We start from the raw sequence: 17,705 nt of genomic DNA on the forward strand, positions 1-17,705 counted from the left end.
TCTCCCTGTGTCTGTATGGGTTTCCTCCGGGTGACTGTCTGTGAGGAGTGTGGTGTGTTCGCCCTGTGTCTGCGTGGGTTTCCTCCGGGTGACTGTCTGTGAGGAGTGTGGTGTGTTCTCCCTGTGTCTGCAAGGGTTTCCTCTGGGTGACTGTCTGTGAGGAGTGTGGTGTATTCTCGCCTTGCGCCCAATGATTCCAGGTAGGCTCTGGACCCACCGCGACCCTGAACTGGATAAGCGGTGATGGATAATGGATGAATTAAACAAATAATTTAAACAAGGGTGTGCAAAACTTAAATAATTTGAAATTTAAAACTAAACTTGAAAGAAAAAAGATGATGAAAGAATAAAAGATGTAAGTCTGGTAATTCCAAGGAATATGGCAACTTATTCTAAATTTCGAAATGAAAAAAAGTTACTTGTGCAAGGGGAACATTTACAAATAAAAATAGCTAACATCAGCTAACTAAATACACACACACACACACACACACACACACACACACACGGACACATGAAGCACCAAAGCTTCTCAAGGACCCCTAATAAGCAGGGAGTATAGTTTGGATGCTACGCCTTGAAGCCAGGAATGGCACGTGTAAACTCAGTATGACATTGTAATCAAAATGAGCATGTTCAATGATCTTGTGGTTTGTGAGTACTAACTGTTAAGCAGCTGTTGAGTATTTTCATATACATGTTACAGCATGCAATTAGTATTCCGTATACTCTGAAATCAAGCAGACTAACTGCACAAAAAAAATCAAACCGGATATAAAAGTGTCAATATTTGAAAAGGTCATCTAAGCCATGCCCTGCTACTAATAATAGCTGTACAGACAGAAGATAAAAAGAATAATAGTAGAGAAGCAATGTGTATAAAAAATAAGGACAAGGCTGGTGTCTGTGAAGCATTTGTAAAGAGATTTAAAGTCACTTAATTCCCATATTGTAAATGAGACATGCCCTGAAAGCACCTGCCATCTGTCTCGGGCTCTTTTTGATATACAAACCACACTGACTATAGTGTGGTTTGTATTTCAAATACACACCATAGTGTGCATTGTCTGCCCAACCGCAGACACAAACAATCACCAAACACACACCCCTACACATGCTACAGTCCCATCTGCTCGATCTAAAACCTGTCCAGGGAGAATGTGATGTCCTTACAAATGCCACTTTAGGTCTGTAATTTAAAACTATTTAAAATAAGCAGAAGGGGTTACAACTGCTCACTACATTGTTCAGCTTACTGTACACATTGATTATTTTAGTCGCCACATGTTTAATCATCCACTCTTAAAATAAGGGCTCCAGTTAACCCTATTCAATACACAGAAAACTCAATGGAGCATCAATGGATAATTCATATTAGTGTCTCAGCCTGCTCCCTCTAACCAATTACAGCCATTAAACTGGCTTTGTTCGTTTTGATGGCTGCAAGAGAAATGGGTGCCTGGCACAATACAGCACAACAAAGTGGAGGTTTTAGTCAGTGGGAGGAGATTTGACAGATGAGGCTAGCGGGCAGCAGCAACATGCAGTCCTTCCTGTTAGCACCTGGGTCATTGTTCTCCGAGATACCAGACAGCCTCTCAAAGGGCAGCATTGCCCCTCACATTCCCTGATAGATAAATCCCATCCACTGGCTTGCTCTGGGCTAGTCAATGAAGGAAACATACCAAATACCTTTAATTACCCATTCCACTGAACATAGATGGATTAGGTATAAAGAAAATGAGGCATTTTTTTGTAGAACTGAAAGTGTCACTACAAAATCACCCCTCAATAGAATGTGTGCTGAATTAGAGAAGTAGAATTCTTCTTTTTTAATTGGGCTTCAGGCAATCTTCACTGCTGGAGCTCGATGGAGGTTGCCAAGGAGTTTTGCTCAACAGTGCAATTACTTTCACATTGTGGAGAGAAGCACAAAAAAATAAATAAATAAAAAAAACAGCAGGGCTCCAAAGGTAAAATGTCGAATTTAAAAGTGTTTAAATGAGACTCTATAAGAGCAAATATTAATATCAGAGTTCCAGACATCCATTCATACTCTAAATGAAGAAAAGTAATGCCGCTTAAAGCATTCATTGCCAGCCAAAGAGATCTTACAAAAGCTGTGTATGTTAAAGCCGGGTCCAAATGCTGATTGACTCTGATGTGCCAGTAGCTCATCATGAGCCACGGCTGAAACATTCCCACGCAAATAAACAAGTGGACAAGCCAGCGCAGAGACCAGCCTGCCAGTGGTCCGTAAGCTGCACAAACAATGGCTAGGCCTCCCTCTCCCCATCTAAATGCATCATTGATCGCGATTTGGTAAGCCATTAATCCAAATAAATGGATTCTGAATCACATACCATTCAGAAAAAAAAGGGAAGGGAAAAACTATAATCCCCCTCAGACCACGGCAAATACATTCAGCTTTTAAGAAGCAGCTCATGGCAGTTAGACTATGTTTAGTGAATATTAACAGAGAAGCCTCGGATATCAAAAGGATGCATAGGGCCTTCTGGATGTAAACAAATAGGACTGTGCTAAATTAATAAAATTTGGAGTCAAAAGGACCTTTAAGTAATTCCATAATTTCATGACCATACCATTTTTTTAAAAGTGTCCTCTATTAGAACTTCCACATTTATAGCACATTATACATTTCTATACTCGAAACATCAGCAGCTTCTTTGTTTGATTTTTTAATGTAACAATGTACATTATTTGTCATATTGTTCTTTTCATTTCAGATCTATAGCTTTGTGTTTTTTAATCGTGAACTATCTTCCGTAATAAAAAACTGGGTACAGTTTGACTTTCTCCTACATGTCAATGATGAAAGCTTTAAATATGGTTTCTAACATTTTAAAATGGTATATGTATAGTGGGGACCCACCTCCACACCTAGGAAGCAGTTGACAGTTAGGTGCCCTTTTTAAGGACAAACTCCGCTGTGGATACTAATGGAGGAGAAAGTGCTGTCCTTTTACTCACCCCCCACCCAATACCTGTCAGTACAGGGACTAAACCAGTCATCTTTTGGTCCCTAGCCCACTTCACTAACATTTAAACCACAGCTTCCCCTGGCAAACTATGTGTTATTGTTTTTATTGCATTTTACACAATGTCCCAACATTTTCAGAAAATAGAAATGAAAGATTCCTAAAATGTGAATAGCACTGCAGGAACATTCATTCATTCATTCATTATCTATAAGCACTTATCCAATTCAGGGTCGCGGTGGGTCCAGAGCCTACCTGGAATCATTGGGTGCAAGGCGGGAATACACCCTGGAGGGGGCGCCAGTCCTTCACAGGGCAACACAGACACACACACACACACACACACACACACCTACGGACACTTTGGAGTCACCAATCCACCTACCAACGTGTGTTTTTGGACTGTGGGAGGAAACCGGAGCACCCGGAGGAAACCCACGCGGACACGGGGAGAACATACCAACTCCTCACAGACAGTCACCTGGAGCTGGAATCGAGCCCACAACCTCCAGGTCCCTGGAGCTGTGTGACTGCGACGCTACCTGCTGCGCCACCGTGCCGCCCCTCTGCAGGAACATACACTGAAATATTTATTATATGTACCGACAGCAGGAGCAGTTAGGATGAGAATGCTTTTTGACCGATCACTTACTTCGTCTGAGCCTGAGCCAAAGACAAGTAGGTCGAAGGGAATGGCTGCTACCATGTCTATGAGGAACCAGCCCTTGAAATAGTGGATAGCGATCTTCCCCGGGTGACTGACCACCTCCTCATTGCAGTTCACATACGTGGTGCGGAAGTTTATGAGGATGTCTATGATGAACATGATGTCCACCATTAGGTCCACCACATTAAGAGGGCTGCAGGAATAACCGCACTTTCTCCTCTCCTGCTCCTCACTGTCATTGAGCAGGAAGGCAGCAGAGTAGGGAGTGAAGATGGCGGTGTAGATGACCAGCAGCAGGATGAGCCAGTCCCACACTGCTTTAAACGGGCTGTAGTGGAGGATGGTGAATTTATCCATTCGTGGAGCTTGGAGCTTGTACTCTGGTAATACATCTGCTCCAAGTGACAATACCTGCAGAGAACAGGGGGGAAAGGAAATGTTATTAAAGGTTCTAATAACAGTGACAGTGTAATGAATTATCACATTTGCAATACGTTTATAGGTTAAACAATATCCTCTTCAAATTTGATTGAATTTCACTCACACAGTTCCAAGTAGCTCCCAAAAACATAAATCATTATCAGGCCCTACCATAGATACTTTCAATCTCCAAAAACATTAATCTTGTACAGACTTTTTAGACAAACAAGCTTCCAAGCTGTCCATCTTGAGGCTATAGCTGGACAGATCTGGTTTAAGTGCCTCGCTCAAGGGCACAGCAGCCAAAAGGATTTTAAAAATGTGGCAAAAATGTGAGGTAAAAGAGCCGGTATGTTCCTCTGTGTTTCTGCAAAGAGAAAGGTGAAGTTTGGGTTTCAGTTGCAGAGATAGGCTTATTTTATTTAACTGAATATTTACTGCTCAAAAAAAAAAAGACCAAATCAAATCACCAGACAAAAGTAAAGACTGTGATTCGATCGAACAGAGGGGGATTTATGGAAAGAAAACTTGCTGTGTCAGATTGACTGGTCATGTTTGGTTTTCAGACTTTGCAGATACTTGCCTGTGGATTGCAGTGCTCAGACATATGATGATCATTTTCAGAATAGAGGCTGACAAAGTACCCCATGTGTCAAATTTCTGGGATTTATAAATGTTGGAAAAGGCTGAAATTGTGTACTCTGCATGTTTTTCACTAGACAGCCAGCAATTTCACAATGCCTCCAGGAAGTGTTGAGGGATTTGTACTACTACCCCCCCCCCACCCCCCATTTGTCAACATTCTGGTTTTTTTTTTTTACAATGTCAGCAAAGAAGCAGTTACCATACAATCAAAATAGAAGAGATTCAATCTCCAGTTGTGTGCTAAAAGCCATCCGAACACTACAGGAAAACCAAGCCAATTTAGAGGTCAATTCACCACTTGTCACAATCAAAAAAGGTGTCAGATTTCAGGAAATACTTAAAGGATCATCCTGCGTGATTAAGTAGGTATTATCCAATATATACGCTTCTAATCTAGTCACATTTCAGTTAGTCCACTAAATGTGGTGAGTTATGTACACTAAGGAAATCACAAAATCCAAATTTACATGTCAACGTAAGGCTGGAACTAGCACTGGTTTTCATCTGCCAAGTTTGTTTTAATCTAAAGTCAACTCTGAAGGCTACTTTTGAACCATTCATGAGTATAATCATAACACGTGTAGTATTCTTTTCTGGGTAAAACTAGTATTTTGGGGGTTCTAATCACTCACGTAAAGCTAAATTATGTTTGGGGTCTGTTCACGCTTTCAAAATTGTGTATGAAACACACTGAAGCAGACAGAGTATGTGACTGGGACCAAGCCTGAACAGAGAACATACACACACAAACACACACACACCTCCTGTGGCTCTCATCGGCATTGACAGACAGCAAATGAGGCCTCTTTGCCTGATTAATACTTCATTAGCGATCATGACAGCATGAGGGGGAGCCTGTTTTGTGTTGCCTCCTCAGCACTTTCTCTCCCTGATCAGAAAAGGTTGAAGAACAGATCTGTTTTCTCTTATCTGCCTCTCGCACACACAGTCGGGCACAGTGAGGTAATGTGAGAATCACTCAAAGGCTGACAAGCCAAATGACTGAGTCCTCGAGCAAGAAAGACTCGAGGAACAAGAGCTGCCTGGGCTTCCTCGAGGTGAGCACTTGAGTTTTTCTGGATGGGCTGTCAATGTCCTAAGTGTTTCTCATTTCCTCCTCCAGCTGTCTAAGGGAGTGGTACACATGAGTGGAGCTCTAACCCGACATCCCTGAGCCTGCACAATGACTCTGACTTTCACTGGAGGACACTTTCTGCAGTTATCTAGCTTTGGAGACAATCGACTGTCTGTGCAAGGACCCAAATCTAATTTTCAAGTTCCAGCTGAGGCAAAAAAAAAAAAAAAAAGGTTTAGGAAGGAGGGTTAATTCGCACTGTCTCACATTCTGAGACTGCCATAGCACTATCGAATTCTGTTTTGCCAATATTGGGACATATATTGCCTGGATGGTCTTTTGATGTATCACGAGTGCCAGAGAGAGAGACAGTGAGAGATAGATGTTGAACAATGGAAGAAATAATCTAGAGACGTTCATATACTGGAAAAGACCACAGCACATGAGCTTGGAGCAATCCATTCCGCTTGCTTCATTAACGCTCTCACACTTCGTTTCTTCAGTGTTAAGCTTCATGCTCATAAACCACGTGCATACACATTTTTATAAACCATTTTTGATGCATAAATGTATGCAGTGTATGTAACAATGAAAATATTATATTTGGTTCAAGGGACTACTGACTTTGCAACATATGCATGCAGCACTTATCACTTGCAGTATATCAAGAGCACTATATTTAGAACACATAAGCTTCTTTTCCACTGTAAGGCCAAAGGGTTACCACAGTTGCATTGTGCTTTTTTGCTTCCTTTCTTCTGCTGCTGTGTTGCAGACATTAAAATCATTTTCAGAATAGAGGCTGACAACGTACCCCATGCGTCTTAGGAGAATCAGAAAATGATTTCTGGGATTTTTAAATGTTGGAAAAGGTTGAAATTGTGTACTCTACAATTTTGGGGAACTGCAGATCTCTCTGTTTTATGTCCAGAAGCTCTTTGTCTTAAGGTAGAATCGTATTTTTGAGGAAAAAAATGACTGCTACTTATTTTCTATTTGAATTACAACAGATCTCATTTATTACTCAAGCTGTTTAGTTTTGCAGCACTTGCGGTCGGTGTTTACTTTCATGCAAGTAGCTTCGCTTGAATTTGGACTCAGTTCCAACATGTATAATCCAAAACAGCAAAAGTTAGTTAATATTGCCCACCTACGGAGCAGGAATAATGCAGAATTCTCATCTCTTTTCATGGCTTTCATTGTTTGGAAGGCTCTTTGTGAGCAGAGAGAGAGGACGCCTAGCGTACCTGACGAGCCACTTTGTTTATTTTACTTGTTCACTTACTCTAGGGTTTCGTAAACATATTAGACCAGTTTCTCTCATGCCAATGGCCTGGAGAGCTAGTAAATGGTGGGAAAACATCTTCTGAATTTTCCACACTGTGGAAAAAACACTTCAACAGTGAGGATGTTGGGTGTGTGTTAAAATATGATGGCACATTCTACTGATTGACGGTATCAATGATTTTAAATGGTATGTTTCCCTGTACTAGCTTTGGTTCAAGAAGAAATGCCAGAAAACTGATGCAAACTTGATATAAATCTGCAAATACATTTATCAATACAATCTAAGCACATCCAACCCAAGAGCTTTTGCTGCTTAAAGCACAGTAAGCTAAGGCTTCGCTTTCCAATGTGGGATCGCAGAGGACATCTCATTGACATTTCCACTTTCAAACGGGACTCAATAGTTCTATACGATGCACATGTTTCATCATTTTTCATTTCAATTCTTGGTTTCACTAACAGAGCTCTCATACTGAGCACAAAATAGCAGAACCGCTCATGTGGGATGACATTATGATTCACTGACTAGCTTTACTTTTGCCAAATTACCTCTTTAGGCATCATTTCAGAAACAAAACAAAACAAAAACCTACAAAAAACACAATTAAAAATAAAAGAAATCTCCCAAAGTGTCAGTCAACAGTAAAGCGATTGTTGACAACATTGATTTGCTTTTGTGTTTCATTTTTTCTTCAGCATTTCCATATTGTGGATTAAGCACCGCATCTAACGGAACAAATCCACAAGATCACACGGGTGAGGAGCGGCACAATGCTGCCATGGGAACATTTGAGCCCTACAGTGGAAAAGAGGCTTACCTGTTTCAAAGAAACTGTGCTGGGCAACAGTGATACACAATACTGAGAGTGGGTTTTATACAATAATACTGCTATACTGTAAGAAATATCACCATTACAACAAAACATTTTATTTCAATACATTATTATGATATTTTTTAAGTTATTTATTCAGTGCAGGATGCAATATGTTTGAAATAGCCACTCCTCATGTTTTCAGAACCATTTAGCCCTTCAATAACAACACAGGCAACACAGATCTATGTAAGGACAGGGTACAAAAGGAAACATTTCCACTGTAAGACTGAGGAACACAGAAAGAAAAAGTAGAAAAGCTTGAAAGTGCTTGACACCACAAATAATCTGTTAGATCAGATCTGCAGTCAATTTCACACATAAAACCCAGCACCACTCGATCAGCAAAAGCAACATTTGGTCCAGGCACCGTGCCAAAGACATCTGTGATCTTACCTGTGTGACTTTCTCTGTGACATTGTGCGTGCGGTCTTTAACCTTGGGGGCGATAATGGTCTTCTCAGAGGCAGGAGGTGAGGGGACTTTCTTGTCGTTGTTGATCTCAGAGAAGTTGAGTGCTATGAGAGGAATCTTGTTAATGGTGCTGTATTTGTTCAGATTGGAGTCTGAGGTGGAGCCCAGAAGACTGGATTTAAGATGGTTAAAAGGACCTGACGGACAGAAAACACTTCAGTCAGAAACACTCTTAAGAGACACCATGATGTCGCTCATTAGAGGATATAGACGTTAAAAGGATGTTTTCTCTGCACAGGCCGCACTGTAACTAATGAATAAAACAAACTACAGTGAAAAGCAGCATGTCATCTTCTGATTTAAAAAGGTTTGGAAAGTACATTAAGCACACGTCACTTTGACTTTTTTCGTTCATGCTTCAAAGTGACGTAAACGTTTTTTTTGTCAAATAAAAATCAAACTGGGGAAAAGATGTGGGGGAAAAAGAATTTGTGAAGAGGAGATATAATCAGACGGATTTGTAAGGAATGGCAGATACAGAACATTCACATGTAGCATTGATTTCCCGTCAGACTGCAGGCAAAGAACATCGGTCTCATGCGAGGAAGTGGTATAGGGAGGGGGAGCCTCCACCACTCATTCAGAGCATAGACCAAACCATCATTCAAAGACTCAGTTAACCACTTCAAACCTCAGGCACGCACTAAAGGCTCATTCAGCATCATCCCCTACACCCAGCACACTAGAACAGAAAGCCCTCAGACATGGTTACTTCACATACTGTATTGGCATGTTTGTACCAACGGTAATGCAACTGATATTTAGTTGAGAAGTGAAATCAGGCAGAAACAGTGGTAGGGTTCCGTTCGGGTTTGGACTGTAACTTGTCAATACTTCCACCAGAAACTACACAAGAATTTGTATTTCTGTTCTTTCAACAAACACAGCCATCTTCAATTCTACAAGTAAAGTCTAGCTTTGGGTGTTGGGATGATTTTAGAGAGAGCCTTTCATCATTGTGAGATGTTTACTGGAGTTCTACTTTTTGAAGCAATGGCAACAAAGCTTGCCAAACTGCCCTGCTTTAAATACATGCAGCAAGCACTTGAAGACAGTAAAGCCATTCTTTCATAGCACACTGTTACCTTTCAGACTGCGGCCATGGTCTGAAACGCAGGAGAACAGTGATCAGTGGTTAGAGTTTTCAGAGGATCCAGGTTCAGTTTAGGTCCAGCATTCAAGCAAAGTGTATTTATTCCAAGAAAGCATTATGCTCACAATATATTTCAAAATATATTGGTGAACTCTTGGCATGCAAAGAATTTAAAACAACCTGCATTCCTCTTGAATGATGTATTTCCATAAAACACCCACCAATAATAATCTGAAATGTCTAAAGGTAGATGTATATCGCTGGGTCTATTTATTTGCAAACGTTTGCTTGGGCAAAGGTGCTAACATACACACCTGGGGGTATTCAACCTTTTTTGCCATATGGTCCTTGACCTACTCTTCTTGAATTTGTCCTAGTTCTGGCTTGGGTCAGCTGCGTGGCTTACAGATCTGCAGAGTTGTGATTTTGGAGAGGTGTACACTGGTGGCCTCTGTGAGCCTCTGTGTACTACTCAGTAAACAAGGAATGTCCCTGGACGTTCAAAATAGGTCTAAAAGTAGTCTGTCCTTCAAGGACATAATTTAAACGTCAATGGACGTCCAAAATCCATCTTACTAAGTTAGTTAAGTTGTGACCAATCGATAACGTTAGTGGACGTCCAAAATGTGTTTTATACAAGTAATTTATTTCGGGACCAGTTAATAACGACAATGGACGTCCAAAATACGTCTAATAGTCGTCTTTTCAATGTCTGTGTTTGGACGTCTTTTCAACTTTCATTTTCAACCTTAAGAGAACGTTGATTAGACGGCAGTCATTACGTTATTTCAATGTTGAATCAACAGCTAAATGTTTACTAGGTAAGGTTACTCATGAACTCATCTCCTTTTTGTGAAAACAATTTGTTTGTGTATATATCATCCTTTTAGAGTTAATGCTCACAACACACAATAAAAACATACTATTACCAGGCCTTCTGTAAAAGGCCAGTAATGTGGCAAAAATAAATAAATATTTCTTTGACAGAGACAAGGATAGTGTCTTAAGGATGATCTGTTCATTTTATACGGTTTGCTATAAGCTAGCTAAATAAAAAATAAAATATATGTATATATTTATTTATAGACGTTTTTATCTGTGCCAAAAATTGACCCGTCAACTGCAGGGAACCTTAATCAGCGCTGAACAGGAAAATAAGACCAGCAGAAAAGACCCAAGTCTGAGGGGTTGTTTACCTTCACTAGCGTGCCTGTCCCTGAAAAGCCTCTTGGAGTTGCTGAGGCCTTCAATATCATGCACAGATGAAGCTCGTCTTCTGCTACACACACTGTCTCTGGAGTTGGACTGAGCCAAGCAGGTCGTGGACTGGGCTTGAGAAGGACTAGGGCGGTCCCACAGCTGCTTGGGAGATGAGTGGTCGAGAGGTCCGGAAACGCTCACGGGGGAGGAGTGTGGGCTGGAGCTGATGAGGGCTCGCGTGTCGTTGGCATCGGCGGGGCTGCAGCTGTCCTTGGTGGGTGACTGGAAGTCCCTCAAGGCCACTGAGTCATCACTGGCTCTTGGGGAGTCCACCATCACTGTATCTGGATCCTCCTGGGGCAGAGTCTGCTTGCTGGAACCCAGCAGGTTCAGAGATGGCAGACGGAACCTGAACAATCTCCCTTTTCCTGGAGGAGACAAGGTCAAAAAATATGTAGTCAGTTCCAAGAGGTGCAGCTTGCAGCCTTTGTGCATTCTGTGCAATCAACTTGAAGGAAATGGAGATGGATTTTAACAATTGCTGCAGAAAGTAGGCTTTTCATATGGAGATGGAACAATGGGGAAATGTCCTTGGCTCTGTCCTGGAACCTATCCCATTTCCTGGTACAGAAAGAAACAGAACCAGAAAATCTGTGGCCAAAGCAAAAGCACAAAAACACAATGCCTCTCTCTGCAGTGTCATACGCTTTCAGTGGATTTCCAATGAGTAATAATACACTAAAATATGAATCACAATAATTGACATTGTTCTGAAAATTGAAATTTTCTATTGGTCACACAAAAAGCCATAATTCGTCTAGTATGATCAAGGTGAGAGGCAAGCATTTCTGAGTATCTCTACATAGAACACGTTCTATTAACCCACTGAATCACCTTTGAATGAGGCTCACTACACCTACACAGGTTTACTCCACACCTAAATGAAGTATAATCATTCACGGGAATGAAAAGCCTAGACTGAATTGGCAGGTGCAGGCTGAACATCAAAGGGCTTTCAGAGCTGGAAAAGTATTATAAACGTCTAGCTGGTCTTTGGTCCTAATTCGGTCCCCACTCCTAATGCTTTTAACAGCTAGTTTTAATTAAGGGGGTGTTATTTAATACGAGTTTTTGTTAATCAGGGCATGATCAAACAGATACGCCAACTCCCATGTTACTGAATGATCCCCATGTGTTGCCACTTTGAAGACTGCTGTGTTCATCATTTTGTTGATATTGGAAAAATTTATTGACTAAGGCACCCTCTGGAGATTTTTAATAGGACTTTGCATTTTCTAAAGAAAAACCCAGAAGGAGTTTGAGAAACAGAGCCTACTTTACATAAATAGCTGATCCCAGCAGGATGCAATGTGAGGATTTTTCACACAAACTGTCAAGTCTTGACTTTCTTTAACCTGCAGTCAGAAATGGAACAATCCGTTTCCAATAATATCAGATTGTAGAAACATCAGACATAGTATTTTGACAAGGATTATGCTTATTTCACTAGCCACGATATAATTGTTTTTGTTGTTGTAGTAGTATGGATTTATATAGTTAAGGCTATGGAATCCAGTTCTTGAAGGATGCCTGTCAGGCAAATAGTCACAGTCATAAAGAGCGCGTACACTGTCAAGCTGAGAATTTAAACATGGAAGCAGGCTCCTGGAAATTATTCGAATTAATCAGATGTACTTCAGCAAGGACATTTCATTATATGTTCTGTATAACTCTCAGCTCAATGTTATGCAGCTCACCACAGGCAATTGTTTGAGGACAGCTCTGAACTGAGGAATAGGAAGGACTTTGAGCTGTCAATCGTAAGAGAGACATCTGACTGCACTTAGATAACAGTCTGAAGGTCCAGCTGAAGGTGTCTCCTACAGAGATTAACTTGAGTCTAGCTCATGACCCCTTAGAGACTTTTACGTTGTAAGAAAATCTGTTTTAAAGAAAGTTAGACCCTAATAGAGAGGCATCTGTTACAAAATCTATTAATTAAGCCCAGGTGTGTTCAGCTAGGAGTTGAGAGAGTTTCGGCTGACTGCCGGCTCTGAGGGGGGTTAGAGGGACTGTTGTAAACTGGTGGAAAAACTCTCCGGGAGGGCGGAAGTGGTAGGTCAGCAACAATGTCAGAGAGCCTGAACCAGGCAATACAAGAAATCCTTCACTCAACAAGCCCTTTGGTTCATGTCACCACCATGCACAGGCATTCTGCCGTCGTGTCCTGATGTTTCAACAAGTATTACACGTGATCCAGACCTCCCTGTCTCTCACACACGAACACGCAGATCACCTTCACTGCACTGTGGAGACAAACAGGATATTGTATGTATCAGGGACTCTTGATTACCTACAAGGCACTTACCAGTTCACTGAGCTGAAGTTAGAATAAATACATAAAAGAATAACGATGTAACATTTTAACATCATCTAGAATTCCTTTCTGCTGCTTTGGCTTAGTGGGGTTGTGGCTACGCTTAACACTGGATTGTGTGGTAAGTTACCAGTTTGGTTTCCTCCTTTGTCCATAGACTACATGTTCTCCAAATTTAAGAAACACTTGGTTTGTTTGGCTTCATTCAAGTAAATCATGTCAATTTTCTTTTATCTTAGATGTATGTAGATGGTTAATGATGAAATTGAAGTTTAAATGTTTAAACCAGCAATAAATACAGTACAAACGAAAATATCAAAATATGCTAACCTTAGAACATCTCTTCTTTTTTTGTTTCCTGTCATGGCTTTGATGGCAAAAGGTCTGGGAAGTGGTAGCACCTTTAGAATTCCACTTAACAATCATGGAAAATGTTGACATCCCCCTGTATTCTACATACTGTGTGACACGTGTAGAAAAAAGCTTTGAACAGAGACCCTACATTCAGTAACTCATTTCCAAATATTTTCCAAACTATTCACAAACTCATTTTACACTCAGCGCTGAAGATCCTAATGCAGTTCTGGATTCTGAGTGATGCTGACAGAGGGCACGTCTAGAGGAGCAGAGGAGGTTAATAATGTATTATGAGATATTAAACCATCATGGCCACCTCCTTTCTCTTCCTGTGTCTGTCATCCACTCACACTCAATCAATCTGGCAGCAAGGAGCCTCTTTATAGCCTCCATTTACTGTTATGCCTAGTCCGTTACACTCTAAACTGCAGCCTAAAGTCCTATACGAGTTTATGCTTCCTCTCATGGGCTGGAGAGCCAAAAAAATGCAAACTGGAACTACACTCTATGTCCAAATGTGCGTAGACACACCTTTATAATTAGTGAATTCAGTGTTTCTCTGGTGCACCCTTTGCAAATCAAAGTTTTAATTATTGCCACAGAAAAGCATGAAATGAAAATGCACACTCTGGAGCAGCTATACATGAGCTTAATTTCACTGTGCTCAATGCCAAGCATCAGGTATAGGGGAATATAAAAGCAGCAAGTCTGCTTTCCCTGGAGTGATGGAGCCATTCAATAACTGCAATATGTCGGGTGTGTTGTGATCCAAAACTAATCACACAACATCTGTACCTGACCTCAGTAAGGTTCTTACTCCTAAATGGAGTGTACGCCTGACAAACATGAGCCAAAACCCATTTTAAAGCCTTCTTAGAAAACTAGAGGCTGTTATTGTAGCAAAAAGTGGGACAAACTATTTATAGCCTTAATTTCAGAAGATAAGCAGATGTCCACATACTTTTAGCCATGTAGTGTACAGGTTCAATGTTGACCTTGGTTGACTGGCCTCTCTTCAGAAATCGTGTTCTGTGCGGTGCTTTACCAGGCAGATGGGAGTGGTTCTGCATCATACACCAGACTATAACAATATTAAGCTGTTGGGCTTATGACTGTTGGCTATAGCTTCCTCACAAGGTCCAACTTTCATGTGAACCTCTAACCTCACTCTAATAGTGAGCACTTACCACAGTGTGCGCTTCATCCTGACCTATGTCCCTAATCCAAAATCCAATCACAGCCCTGACTAACAGAAACCTAACCTCGCCCTAATCAAACAAACACCCCAATCATAAACCCAGCACTAACCTTCACCTTAGTACTAAACCCCCCTCTATGTCTACACCATTAACCACGGCAAAAGATGCCCAAATGTGTTTTCTAGAGAAGTGTGTATAAAATGTGTGGTGCTGTAATACACTCTCAGGTCACACATGGGTCACGCCGCTACACAACATTCAATTTCCTCATTTCCTGCACGCCAACTCTTATCCAGGACCAGAAATCACAATGAAAGGAGGATGCATGCCAGACATTAGTAAAAGAGATGCAAGCGCATCATAACAGATTGCTTCTAACAGTGACCTTGGTCAGAGAAACAATTACAAGGAACTGTGGAGAAGTCAGAACCTACATTTCTTTGTGTAACTACACAGCAGCAGGACCAAAACTATTCAACAAATAATGTAATAATGTTTTTCAAATAAATCTACAGGACACCTACAGGGCACATTTTCTGTATAGATTCTTCAATGCATCTAAAGGTGTTGAGGACTGGGTTCTTGGGTGACCACTGTTCGGAGAACACCAGCAGCTTCATTGTAAAATGTACAGTCTTTTTTTTTTTGGTCTATTTCATTTGGTAAGTAAACGGTTTTTAACAGCTACACATCCTATAAGAGGTCACATTTCCTCTATGTCTTTTAATCATTAAACTCTAATTTTAACTCCTTTGGCTTTGTAAGATTGCAACATTAAACTGCAGCATTAATTTGCTCCATTTTAAAAGGTCACACTGTTACCAGTTAAAAAAAAAACATTTGGTGTGGATTTACATGTAACTGTTCTCATCCCAGCTCTGTGTAATAGAATTTCTCTTTAGCCTTGGAGCCTGAAGTGGAGGTGTAGTTTTTTCTGCAAGTGTAAGAACCAGAGGGTTTACTCTACATTATTTACACTACACTTTCGCTGCTATGATGTAGGAAAAATATATAGATGTAATTATTTTCCTATTGCTTTTTAGTGTCTTTTCAGTGAGCCTGTATTTGACATATAGATGTTCATTTAAAACGAGCACAAGGCTTTAAATGAAGGACATTAAACATGTATTAAACATTATAGTGAATATATGTGTGTAGTCAGGGCTGTAATGAGCCGTCATGCTACATTCACAGGATTGCTGTCCTTTCTTCAACATAATCAGTTATTATATATCATTGCCTGGAAGGGGCATTGCACAGAGTATCACCCTGCCTCCACTAGCTTGCCTTCTTCCCCTGCTGATATTTGGTGCCATCTCTTTCCTAGGTAAGCCATGTACATGTGCCCTGCAGTCCACATGAGGTTAAAGAAAACACGATTCTTCATTTACAGTTCTCCATGATCCGGTTCTGATGCTCACATGCCTAATGTATGTCCTTTTGGTTGTGGACAGGGGAATCAACATTAGGGATGCACCAGAGGCGATTGCTCTAAGACTGCAAGGGAAGCTCAGCTTCCCCTAAAATGTAAAAAAATAAGTGATCAAATATATACTGTTGTGTGTACGTGTCATTGAATAAATATGCACTACAACGCGCTCAACATTTGTTCAGAATCAGCTTCTTATCACTGGTAAAGACGCGGCTTTCCTCTCAATCATTCCCGCAGCTTCACAGTGCTTTAAACAGTGAGGACGCTGAGCGTCCACAGAGTTCAATAGCGAAGCAGCGAAGTGCAGCGAAACGAGACGAGTCATTGGATAAATGCTGGGCTTTGTCCCGCCCATCGGATGCTCAGCGTCTCTGGGGGTCTATGGGGCAGTGGGCTGGCCTCGGCTGGCCCGGACGCTCAGCTTCTGCATGATGATTGGATGATCTGTCTGAGGCTGAATCCCTTTCTGATTGACAGCGAAATGAGCGAATCAGCGATCCTTTGGTGTAGAGATCCATGGGAGCACAGGCAGACACACTTCACATGGGCCAAGGCCGTTTAAGCAGCCTAGCTCTGCTGGCCTTTGAGAGGACACTAGTCAAGTCCCTGGAAAAGACGCCTTGTTGGTACGACAGGGTCACAGATCATTTTCTTAAAAAGGAACGGAGGGTAGAATTTACGTATAAATAAACCGACACATTTTACGATGTAGGCCGAAATTGAGCTTCCCTTCCTTGAAAGACCAGCATCCGCCACCGGGATGCACCGATCCTACTTTTTCAGTTCCGATACCGATACAGATACATAAACTTTGCATATCGGTCGATACCCCATACCCCAATTCGATATCATTGCTGAATTAATAAACCATATACATCACCTTTTGGGGGAGACAGGCATAAGGATTGACTTAAACATTGCTAACAAAAATATTAACAAAATATAACAAATCAACTCATAGGTAAAAATGTACTGAAATGCTATTTATTTGTCACTAAAATAAACAATTGTGCAGGATCTTGGCACATCGTTCAAATTCAAAATAAAAAAGGAGTCAAACTTCTTAAAATATATTAAAATAGATCATATGTGCCAGCTAAAAATGAAAATAAGTAGCTTCACTTTGTCAATTTTGTATATTTAGTGTAAACAAAAATCAAAAATTAAGATCTAGCGAAAAAAGAAGTAGCTTAAATAACTTGAATTCAAAGTGAATGGATCGGTCCCATGGATCTGCGTATTTATCTGATACCCGATCCAGCTAATTTTGATAATATCGGGACTGATGTCCAATCCTAATATCGGATCGGTGCATCCCTAGTCAACATAAGCCCTATGACAATTCTCTTGTTACACAGAAACCATGCATCACAAGCTTAGATTCATGGGATATGCTGATTCCACTGTGTCGTAGCCTGCATTCTGCTAGTTTAGCTGTTCTGTGGAATCAGACTTACAAAACACATTTACAGAATCCAAGGCCCAGCCCCAAGCCAGAAAAGTTTGAGTAGCAAGGAAAAACATCATAAAACAAGAACACATTTTTGATCATATTAAATTATACAGCTGACATAATCAGCTACCAGATTTTTTAGCTCAACATCTGCC

At 40.9% G+C, this 17,705-nt stretch overlaps 1 protein-coding gene across 1 annotated transcript in view; it reads right to left on the minus strand.

Moving 5' to 3' along the window:
- Window positions 1-17,705, minus strand: part of LOC136710728 (potassium voltage-gated channel subfamily H member 7-like) — a 71,935-nt gene that overhangs the window by 23,103 nt on the left and 31,127 nt on the right. Inside the window, exons 4-7 of the mRNA XM_066686510.1 lie at window positions 10,729-11,160; window positions 9,525-9,545; window positions 8,362-8,576; window positions 3,652-4,077 (exon numbers count right to left, since the gene is read on the minus strand). Coding sequence (XP_066542607.1) covers window positions 3,652-4,077; window positions 8,362-8,576; window positions 9,525-9,545; window positions 10,729-11,160 — 1,094 coding nt within the window. The remainder of the gene's footprint in view (window positions 1-3,651; window positions 4,078-8,361; window positions 8,577-9,524; window positions 9,546-10,728; window positions 11,161-17,705) is intronic.

The sequence above is a fragment of the Hoplias malabaricus genome, chromosome 12 (assembly GCF_029633855.1).
Source record: "Hoplias malabaricus isolate fHopMal1 chromosome 12, fHopMal1.hap1, whole genome shotgun sequence".
NCBI classification, from domain to species: domain Eukaryota; kingdom Metazoa; phylum Chordata; class Actinopteri; order Characiformes; family Erythrinidae; genus Hoplias; species Hoplias malabaricus.